The sequence below is a fragment of the Bremia lactucae genome, linkage group LG1, assembly GCF_004359215.1.
Source record: "Bremia lactucae strain SF5 linkage group LG1, whole genome shotgun sequence".
Lineage (NCBI taxonomy): Eukaryota > Oomycota > Peronosporomycetes > Peronosporales > Peronosporaceae > Bremia > Bremia lactucae.
The window spans coordinates 13,041,021-13,052,265 of NC_090610.1; the positions used below are offsets into that span (position 1 = coordinate 13,041,021).

The 11,245-nt window shown below is 45.4% G+C and overlaps 2 protein-coding genes across 2 annotated transcripts; both read right to left on the reverse strand.

Annotated features, from left to right (window-relative positions):
- Positions 1–1,068: 1,068 nt before the first annotated feature.
- Positions 1,069–3,543, reverse strand: CCR75_000679 (uncharacterized protein; the record flags this gene model as incomplete). The annotated part of the gene is made up of 1 exon (XM_067958785.1): positions 1,069–3,543. The coding sequence occupies one exon, from the start codon at positions 3,541–3,543 to the stop codon at positions 1,069–1,071; it is 2,475 nt and encodes an 824-aa protein (XP_067815220.1).
- Positions 3,544–3,614: 71 nt separating this feature from the next.
- CCR75_000678 (uncharacterized protein) lies at positions 3,615–8,826 on the reverse strand. Its single transcript, XM_067958784.1, has 4 exons — positions 8,798–8,826; positions 8,550–8,725; positions 8,313–8,487; positions 3,615–8,221 (listed from the first exon to the last, which is right to left on the reverse strand). Exons 1-4 carry the CDS (start codon positions 8,805–8,807, stop codon positions 3,969–3,971), a joined length of 4,614 nt encoding a protein of 1,537 aa, XP_067815219.1. The 5' UTR covers positions 8,808–8,826; the 3' UTR covers positions 3,615–3,968.
- Positions 8,827–11,245: the final 2,419 nt, after the last annotated feature.

An 11,245-nucleotide genomic window follows, 5' to 3' on the forward strand; every position in this document is an offset into this window, starting at 1 on the left:
AATGCCTCAAACTGCTCCAACTGAGCAACATGTTGCTCAGGAGGACTACCCAGGAGCCTGGCCAGGGCTTGTTCACCAAGTCCCTGCGCCATTAGCCCTGCCACCTCCCGATGATGTTCGGAGAGGTGGGGAAAATGAGCCCAATCAATGTTGAGGCTCATCCTCACGTACACACGCAGAGATGCGGGTCGTGGGAAGGATTTCAAGTGCTACCAAGTGTAGGCGGGCACGTCGTAATGCGGCCACGCTCTACTTAGCACACACCCTAGCACAGCGAGGAAGCGGTTTGCACCTGCTTCTCTTGCGTGCAGTGAGGTAGTTGTGGTGGGCGCGCAAGCGACCTCACCCAACACACTAAGAACTCTGGTGAAGTGACGTCACGGGAGCGGTAATCCGTCTCCTCGTGCGCACTTACCAAGTAGGTAGTAAATTTCAGACTGATTTATATTTAATAGAATTAAATACAAATACCTATTTTTACCAATTAAAATGATATCTCTATAGATATCATTTAATATGTATTGCGAGCGTATCTTTATAGATACCTCGCGTAACTGATGACGCTAGCCGTCATCATGGATGACGCTGGGCGTCATCCCTCCTAATGTGAATGCACCCATGTGCATCACATCCACAAGGGTTGGTCACAAATGTGCACCACACCCGAGTGTTGGGTCTAATTACTATTATTTAGTAATTGACCATCCCCTTAAGTACTAAATGTACTTAATGGGGACTGTGTAACATTAGGGCAACTCTAGCCCGTTACATACTCCGTGCTTGTGCAGTTTGACCGGAGTTGGTTGAGATTTAGAGCCTTCTTTTCATCATGCAATTTGGCGCTTCATCTAACCAGCTTCTATCTTTAAGAGATTGAGATATTTCTGGCAATTGCGTGAAAATGATGCTAACATACTAATTTGAAAGGCCTTTCCAACTTAGCTAGAAACGTTGCGTATTGTACTGTAAGAAAAAAACATCAATGCTAAAAATGTTGCGTATTGTACTGAAGAAAAAAACATCAATGCTAATTCACATTGCCAAATCCAACTTAGACTTAAGCTTGATTCATAAAAGCTGCTCAAGGTCCACGGGGTTAAACGAGCCCTTGGATTCCCGTGCAAACACTACACCCTGTTCTAGGATAATTTGGTGCTTCCCAAATGCATAGACTTGCTGTCCATTGTGAACTCCTTTCGGTACAAATTTCAAATCGTAACTTATTGCCAAATTTTCGATGACGTCCTTTAAGCTGACGCTATGACACGATGCACTCCGGGGTGGCGTCTTTTTGTCTCGGCTTGATGATGATATTGATGGCATTTCCACGCTCACATCTCGGGCCAACGCCAATGCATCTTGGTAGCACATGGCGGCCTTTTCACTGAGATTCGGGATCGGTTGCCTCAATTCAGCTGGCGCGCGAATCGACTCAGTTGCAGCTTTGATAAGCACAAGAGCTCCGTGAAAATGAATACGCAATCTGGCATTTGTTGCGAGACAATTACTCTCGAAAAAGAGCTTCCACCCGCAATACCATTTCTCGAGCTCGAGCAGGTCTGGAGAGCCGCTGACCCATGTGTGTAAGGCTTTAAGCCATTTCGGAAAGAACTCGCCTTCAAAAAGGGCCACGAGCTGACGATTAGGAAGAAGATCTTTCCAAGCTAACACCCACCTTAAAACGTGCAGCGACTGATTTTTCGGGTTTATTTGAAACTCGCGGCGCAAACATCTTATTAATTTTTGCACGATATGCCGATGAGTAAATTTGGCGTATTCGCGCTCGCCCCATAGATCCCTCCATGGAGTCAATACAGCAAGCACTGAAAGATCTGATGGATGCCAATTGTTCAAGGCATTTGCCAACACCAATCGAATATCAGGATAAAGGGACGCCATTGCAGCGTCGAGAAAAGGTAGCCAAGGTAGCAACCACTCGTGAATAGGAATTGCGTCTGATTGAGGATTCCAGCGCTGACACTCTTTTTTCAAACGAAGAAGTACTAATTGACTCAGGAATGCATCCTCGAATTCGGTGGAGAGGTGCGGCCTGAATTGCAAAAACATCTTAATGCAACTAGCTGGGTCAGACTTTGCGTGCCAATTCACGTTTATACACTGCATCATGGCAGGCCATAACGTTTCTTCCAGAATAAAGTTGTATAGTTCACTGCCTTCAGCCATAGTTTTTTCACGAATGATGGGAAGCACATTGCCTGCTTTGGTTGCATCTTTTGCACCCCTACTGCTAGGCAGCTCATTTAAAAACTCGTGTATCAATTTTAGCTGAATCACGACTTTGCCACTCGAAGCCTCATCGAGCAAATCACATTTTTTCAATACATCTTGTAGTATAGGCATGCAGATTGACGGCACGAGTTGCTGCAGCTTGTGAGCATCAAATTCCAGTGGAAAACTCCGGCGTACACAGCGCAGAAGGGACATGAGTGAACCCACTGATTGACTCTCTGTAGCTTCCTCGCGTAATTGATCTAGTGCTTTTATTTGCTTTACCATTTCTTGCATGTGCTGCAGGTGCACATCATTCATATCCAATTGCGTCTTCATCATCTTTGCCTCTTTCTTTAAACCAGCAAGTCTTTCGCGATGAATATCAATCTTTTGGCTTAAGTCACAAATTTTTCCTTCCGCCAGATTGACCACCATTCGTACGTTATAGATCAACTCGTCCCCCAATTTCGGTTTTAAAACTTTTCCATTCCACGTGTTCACATCAGATGCAGCCGTCACGTTCGTGAGCACACGGACAGAAGGACCTCTCATATCCACGACAACGTTTGCTTTCTGATGCGTTATCATAGTTTCAACTGCTTGCGCCAAGTCTGCTGCCCGCTTGTGTTTTTTGCTTATCGCTGGAGTTTTCCTCTTCCTCCACAACGTGTCGTCCTCTACGAAATATTCATCTTGACTGGCGGCATTTTGATCGTTTGCACTTTCACCATTCAGCTCTCGCTGCAATTTTCGATTTTGCCGTAAATTACTGGCCTCCACAAAGTCTCCAAAACCCATTCCCATCTGAGCGGGCCGCTGTTTAACTTCAACAACAGCTGACACGCCATCTTCTTTCTTACCAAGACGGCCTTTGAACCCCATTTTAGCCAACATTTTAGTGCCGAAGCCTGTTGTGTGTTTCTCCCAAACATAAGTGTTGTTTTTGGCATGTCCAGCAGCCCCTGCATCTTTCTTGTCAGCTCCAAGACTCACTCCAGACCCCAAACCAGATCGACCTTGAATCAAAGACGCATTGCTGCTGGACCCAAATCCTAGACCGGACACTAATTTTTTGGACTTGCTATTAAGCTTTGACGGCTCGCCCACGTCTCGTGTTGAGTTTGCTGTGGCTTCCTCTTGCTGATGTCTCTGGGTTGCTGTAAGCAACTGGCTTAAATCGTGAGCACAATCATTTGCTCCGAATGCGTTTACCTTTACGTTTGGACACTGTCTTGAGGTTTCCTGTTGCGATTCTTTTCGAAACATGCGCGCAAAGTCGGCATTACTGAGGCCGCCGCCGGAAGTAGCCATTCTTAAGCTTGGCAACTTTTTAAGGAATTTATAAAGAATAAGAGGATGAAGTAAAAATGAGAAATATTTCCAAAGGGATCATTTTGAGTGCAAAAGGTTGCTTGTAGCTAATGTACTAATCGGTGGTTGAGATGTCATAATTCATAGAAACAACAAAAATTCTTAGACATGAATTGCGCGACTCTCTTAATAGACGAAATGAGAATTATAAGCATACATCGCTCGCTATCTAAGATCGTGTCTGCATGACATCTCGAAACCTCACCGGCAAAATGCGATACACATGTTTGTTTATGTTTCTGCATGTGTTGGCCTCTTTTGATCTATCGCAAATTTCATTCTGACGATTCCAGCACTTCGAAATCGACGAGCGTCGTTGCTGCTCGTCTCGAGACAGGATGTGCATACGCATTTTTAAAGAGCACTTACCATTGACGAGCAATAACATCACCACCACGACGATCACTCCAACGCGAAGACTGACGAGGGCGGCCACCGCTTCCAAAATAAGGCGCACTCGAGCGCTGAGCGAAAGGTCCGCTGCTTCGATCATTACGGTGGTAGGAATCAGGACGAGAAGCATTCGAAGTAGGACCGACAAGCGCTTTCAGCTTAAAAAACTGCAACGCCTGCGACAGCGTCGGCAGAATTGAGGATTCAATTCGGCCAAAAAAACGGTAGCCTCCCGGCTTGACCTCCATGTGGCAACTGCGGGGCGTCTCACGGGCAATATATGTAATTGAAAAGCATCCCGGAAACTTGCTGTATACGTGAAGAGCGTAAGGAATTCGAGACGGGTGCTCCTTTTTCTGCTTGATTAAGTCCTCCTCGACGCTCTCCGTTAAAGCATTCTTATAGTGCTTGTAATGCACTACATCGTCTACTAAACTGTTCATGGGATCTACAAAGCGAGCAATCAGCTCATCAATGTTCTCGTACTTTTCTTCCTTGATAATCAGCATTTGACCAATGCGGGCTTCAGATGGTTTATCCTTCTCTTGAATATCGAAATGCCGGTAGACGCCATCCAGCATCTTCCACGTAAGTGTCAAGTGATCGGAACCCTGCGTGCCAGGACGAATGACGACCTCGCCTATAGGCTGTTCTCGCAAATATTGCATAGCTGTCTGACAAGTGATATTGCGGAACAAAGGGTGAGCGATCTGACGCTTTTTACGTCTTGAAGAATGAGCACGTGAAGCATGTGAGGCTTGCGTAAAAGTTGTCTTGTCTTCGTCAATAGGAGGCTCATTTATGAGGCGGTCAATGCGCTCCATACTGTCCGATTCGACTAACTTTTCGTTTGTATATCGAGGAAAACGCTCGGGATAGAAGCACATGGACATGGAAATTATCGAACGACGGTCGCAACCAAGCTGCAGCTCGTAGCGGCCTTCTCGATCCACTTTAAATTCCACAATTTTGGCGTTTACTGTAATGCCTTTTGGAAAACTTTGCGGCCGCACGTCTTTTAAATAGTCGGGTAGATACTCACGGTGCAAGCTGGACCGCATGCCACTTTGTAAACGAACGCGAACATAATCATCACCCGACATGTGCAACAGCGTTGCCGGCACAATCATACCCACACGCAACGTTTCCCGTGTTTCACCATTCAGCAAAAAAAACAATTCTTGGTCTTTCGGTACTTGATATTTTGCACGCTTGTCGAAATATGGATACCGCAGCTCTCTCTTGATGTATTCAAGCGTTAGGAGCTTTGGCCCCTTCTTTTGAAGCTCCAGTCGGCCGGCGTAGGCAGATAAATCCAGCTCCGACAGCACATCCTGAATTTCTGCATCGCCAAGCCGAGTATTTTGGGGGGCATTGCGGCTGCGAATTGCAGAAGCTGAATGGTACATTGTGTCTTCGACGGCGTAAGAGTAGTGGTTTGGGTCGTACATATCGATAGTTGAATTGTTGTTAGCGTCACCACAAATTTTGACAGCCATGTAGTAGCTTTCTGGGTGGATTCGAGTGTCATCAAGCGGATTCAAGGGTGCTTCTCGCAGCGCATCACGCTCGCGAATACGGATAAATCCAGCACAGTTGCGATACACAATTTTCCCAACAAAACCCTTCGATAACAATTCCTGACGTCGCTCCACGTAATTCTTTGCACGAACCTTATTAAGAATTGACGCAGCTTTCACTGGACCCAAACCACAGATAAATTGCAACTGGTACGAGGTATGTTTGTGGTTGGCTAAAAGGTTTATGTCAACGCCATACTTATTAACCATTTGCACAAACACACGATCGTATTCTCTTAAAAGAACGTCTTTCACGAGTGAGTGCTGCATTATGTGGACATTCAAAAATAGCAATTCACGGCCACGATTTGGATCATCCAAAGCTATATTTTCCCACATCGCACAGAGCTCAGATGCAGGATTTTGAAGGTACCGTCCGAGACTGACTGCAGCACGTACGAACTCAGATTCCTCGGGAAATTCTTGGTCGGCGCGTTTTGAGCGACTAAACATGTTGGCAACATCGTCATTCAAGAAGACAATGTCCAGAAAGTCGTGCCCATCTCCATTGCCAAAGCGAGAGGCGTCATCACGCCCTAATAAGCGACGCACTTCATCAACTACTCCACCCATATCCATGCACTTCATACCTGCCGAGACATTAATTACAACAACGTGCGTTTGTGAATGTTCCGTCAGGAACTTCACTAAAGCAGCAGTAAGTTTGTCAACACTAGTAACATCACGCTTGCAGTAACTTTCCGTCTTATCCACCATTTCTCCATTAACATCAAGAGCTACAATGTGCGCGATCGAGTCCATCGTGCTTTCGATCCAGATCGAAACAATAAAGGGATCTACCCCATCAGCTGGCTCGTACGGTCGGACAGAAAGCTTTTTTCTAAGCGCATTTCCGCACATTTTTACAACCATATCGCGAGACGCCACAGTCAGGTCACGCTTTAGTTCATTTTCAAAGGATAAGACCAAGAAATTATTGATTGCCTCCTGAAGAATAAGGTGGCGCTGACTTTGCCATTCCTCGTCCGATGCGTTACTGTTCGACAAATAGATTGGCTCTAACGGATCCATTAGATCTTGAGCCTTCTCATTAATAATGGTGATCGTCAAAAGCCCTTCTTTCTCAGCACGAGCAATTCTAAGCCACAAATCACCCGCCTCAAACACTTCGAGAACAGGCATCTTTTCAATGTACTGCAGGCCGTGGCAGTAATGAAATTCATCAATTTCCTCGCGGCCTTTTGCAGTGGCCTCTGTATTCATAACAGCGTGCTGACGATAAAGATCACGTATACATTTCCGGACATTAGGCTCAGCTGCAACTTTACTGGCGGCAATGTGGCGAGCGCCCTTCATTACATCATCCACAGTCGGGAATTCCTTAGTGGTGTACTTTAGGGCCAAAACGCCAGGGCTCTCTTCCGGAGTCGGAACGTCACGAAGAGAGTCTTCATGATCAACACCAGCCACAATGCCACCGAGCACGGATGAATTCATCGTAAATGCCAAAGATACAAGGCGCAAACCGGCTTTGGTACAAATTTGATAAAACGTCCGACGAACCGGGCGGCGGTACTTGTGATCTGAACTCTCCTTGTCGTCACCATTCGATTCCTGTGCATCCAACGCAAAAAATTCAGATAAATCTTTGTAAATCTTTTCATCGGGTGTGCCAAAGAGCTGCTCATAGCATTTGCGAATGAACGCCGATTCCTTGGCATTCGAAGAGTCAATCACCCGCTGAATACCACTCTGGAAAGATCGCCGCTTGCGCTCCAGCTTGTCCCACTTCACATCAAGATCAAGAATCTCGTATAAGTTCTCCGTGTGTAAACCCACAACTTTCCAATATTCCTTACAGTATCGCTGGACAAACGCGGGCTCAAGCTTTTCATCGTGGTAAAATCGCAAGACAGTATCAATGGCCGACACAATCTCCCCGCGCGAAGCGGCAGAGCTTCGCTGATTCCTTCTCTCAAGGTTTTTAATTATAAAATCACTGATCCACTCAGATTCTTCAGCACGGTCTTCGGCATCCGGAAAATCGCGACTTTTATAAAGATATTGGCTTCGCTCAGGCAAATCATTTTCGCGCACAGCGATAACATCGGCGGTCATCATATGCTCTTTCAGCACACTAGGCTCAAACTTCTCTAGCAGGGTAGCCTTTTTTGGTTTCGCAGGTGTTTTGCCGAGAATTTTTTCGCTTGAAGCATCTAAGAAACCATCCATGTCTCCAAAAAGCTCTTCCGCTTCACCCATCTGGTACACAGAAGGTCCTTGCATGGATACAGGAATTGGCTCCTGTTTCCTGCGGCGACGTGGTCCTTCACGTCCTTCTTCGTCATCATCCACAATAAACTCATCAATGTCGTCACTTTCGTACTCGTCATTGCCCAAGTAATTGTTCGCGCGTTGCGGAGCTAAATCTTCCTCCTCACTCGAGTCTCCAAACATCCGGTAGCTCAACTCGCGTGACATTAGTCCAGATTCATCATCATCAGTCTTTACTTTGCGAGCCGAGCGTTCCATCACTTCGTCTTCGCTGTCACTACGGGCAGGCCCAGTGTCCATGCCCATATTTTCACGCACGAGCATAAGATCCTCGTCATCAATCTCTTCCACTTTTTGTTTCAGACGCTTAAGCTTTTTTTCTTTTTTGCGGCGACGGCGCCGGTACCGAGCTGAGGATATAATAAAGCAAGACGGATAAGTAACTCCTCACGATATCGATATATCACGTAAGTTAAGCCTGTCTATAGTGACGGTGCTTACCAGTTCCTTCTTCGTCAGAGCCTGTGTCATCCACAACAAAACCGTCGTTCTCGTACTCGTTGCGGTCTTCTCCTTCTTCGTCATCCTCGTCGTCGTCATCGTCTGACTCTTCCTTTTCAGCTCTTCCGTCGTCACTTTCCGACGCCATGTCGTCGATAAAGGTCGATTTCGACTTCTGTAAAAGAAAAATGGTGATGAATTATCTAATTTCGAGAAAACTCAAGCCAATAGTCGAACCTTGTCAGCATCATCGTTGCTAGTGGATTGCTTGGCGTGTTTGCTCTTGCTTTTTTTCTTACTTTTGTGGCTACCATCACGGCTTATCTTGCGCTTCTTTTTTGTATTCTTTTCTCTCTTAATGGCGTCTGAGTCTGAGTCAGACACTGTGGGTGAACCTGCACCAAACATTTCATCTATCGAGATAAGCAATTCGAGTGTTAGCGCTTGAGAGCACAGCTGGATTATACACAATGACAATGGCTTACCGTCTGACATGGTTTTGATAGCGCGGTGTTGTATCTCTGGCGATCACACTGCCGCGAATCCCTGTCCCTGGACGACGCGCCACCTGTTACGTTTTCCCACGGTCCGACACAAATCGATGGTTTTTGACCAATCCGGTTCGAATGGTGTGAGAAGATGTATTAATTCTTTTTTAACAAAATTTTTCGTAAATCAGTTACCAAAAATCTTTATCGTAATTGAAAAACGTAAGCTTCAACTTCTATGCTGACGATCAAATTTATAATAACGTATTATCTAATAAAAATTGGTTATATAAGATTTCATGAAGAAATCGTTATATACTTCTGTAATGGAATATTAGTGAAGGTATACGAATATTGGAACGAGATGTCGCATACATAAATCTTATTTCCTATAAGAATAATAATAAATCTTATCTCCTTACGGGAAAGAAACAATAAGTATAAAACTAGAGTCCCGTTCTACAGCACTCATTTTGTTACTTTCACAGCACTCACCCTCATTTATCTGATTGGCTGAAGTATGCATTACTCCAATTCACTCGCTAATTACCATTTACACCATGCTAGCCGATTGGCTAAAGGAAGGACTCACTGTCGCAACTCAACACCATTTTCCACCACTCCCAATTATATGAAATTAAAAATAAAATAAAATTTTAACTTTCTATTCACAAATGTGGTGAATACTTAACAAGAAATTTGTATACAATTGCATCACATATTAAGGATAAAACTTTTGGGCATCTGAAGGTTGCTTGCGCATTTTACAAGTTTTTGCATCTGTGGCGTGAACCTCTGCAGACCTTTCATCGTATATGCGGAGTAATCTGGCTTCAGCCACTCCAACTAAGGCGGATGCAACATGCTCAAATTGGGAAGGAAGTCTAGAAGTTGCTCCAAACGGCCTACCTCGCCCCTGCACGCCCACTGGATCCTTTATTGCCTCCACAGTTGGTCAATTTAGGATGCTTAAAGCGTCATCCGCTTACGATGCAACGAATTTTCTCCCTCATAATCATCATGAATCTGCTTCAATGCATCGGCCATGGGTACTGCTAGCCTTGGCTCTGACAATGTGATTGGGGGCTTCAGCAAGCCAGTGCGAGTCGAAATCCTCAACTCGGAGAGGATTGTTACCACGCATCTGGAAGTAATACGAGCAGGGATATCCCATGGGAGCGCCCAAATGCCCAGAACACTCACCCAAGGGCGCATCTCTGACACGATACTGCTTTTGAGCACCGCGCAAATCAGCAACCGACACTTTACCAACTATTGCAGCCAACAAAGGCCTAGCGTCATATTTGGGATTACGCGCTCCCTGGTATTTGTTGCTAAATAGCTGCAAATTGTCCATCACAGGCCAACTTGACTGCATAATCGACGTCTACTATCACCTAAAAAAGACGAATTAGCAATTACGCAGCAAAAGATGTATTCGGCGTTTGCATACCTGCAGATCAGCAATTAACCTCGTAAGTGTAGCATGTGCACACTCACACGCGACGTAAAGGTGTGACCAAAATGGCGGGAGCATATTCAGACGCTCACAAATCCTTCTTTACGAATCAACCATGTTGTATTCACACTTGCGGAGGTACAATGCTATTAAGCTCTCGAAGCTGTGCACCGTAGGCAGACTCAGTGGGAGCATGGACCAAAGAGTTACATTTCATCCTGAATTATGCAAAATCGTGTAGATGAGAAAGCACTCCTCTGCTTGGCAAAAAAAAATTTGCTGTTGTGCCAACGACACAGGGTTGCAGTGCGATGCGGAAAATCTCTGACAAAGCATTCATGAGAGCCAGCTCACGGTCAGTGACAAAGCGAAAGGGTGCATAAAGAAGACGTCCCGGAGCTTTGTCAAGACCCAGATATAATCTGCCCTTGCTTCACTCCTCATGAAATATAAACTAAATGCAAAACTGTTATCTGTTGCAGTCACTCCGATGAGATGCAACAAAGGGAGGTCAAAGCGATTTGATTTGAATGTCACTTCTACCAACCAGACATTTCTCCTGCTGATATGTTGGCATACCGGCCTTGCTGATTCCGACACATTAAACAAATGTATCAGTTGGTTCTGATCATTCACTTAAAAAGCGCTCTATGTTTGAGGCAGTAAGGCTGTCAAGTAGGGCGTCAAGACGACTAATCCAGAAAGAAAATTGACTCTGCGAGTGCGACTAATATTGTAGATGTCCTGCGCAATAACATTGACAGCTTTGTCCTGCTAATTTAGTCAAGTTATGATTCTGCTAGGCCTAACACCTGCATGCTCCAGAGAAAGGAGAGTAGCGTGCTGCTCCGATGTCAACGGCCTTCCCGAAGGATGCGCGGAGGAATGTGCACAGGGCTCATGATTGCGCTCAGCAACCTCGACCAAAACTTGAAACAACTCAGCTTGTCTACGCACTGAAACCATGAAGTTGCAGCCTGATATTC

What these genes read in the sequence shown, in the direction of transcription:
- CCR75_000678 (XM_067958784.1), bottom strand. An exon ending in GCAACGATGATGCTGACAAG is followed by an intron (nt 8,488 to 8,549) that starts GTTCGACTATTG and finishes TTTCTTTTACAG; the next exon opens with AAGTCGAAATCGACCTTTAT. An exon ending in CTCTGACGAAGAAGGAACTG is followed by an intron (nt 8,222 to 8,312) that starts GTAAGCACCGTC and finishes TTATATCCTCAG; the next exon opens with CTCGGTACCGGCGCCGTCGC.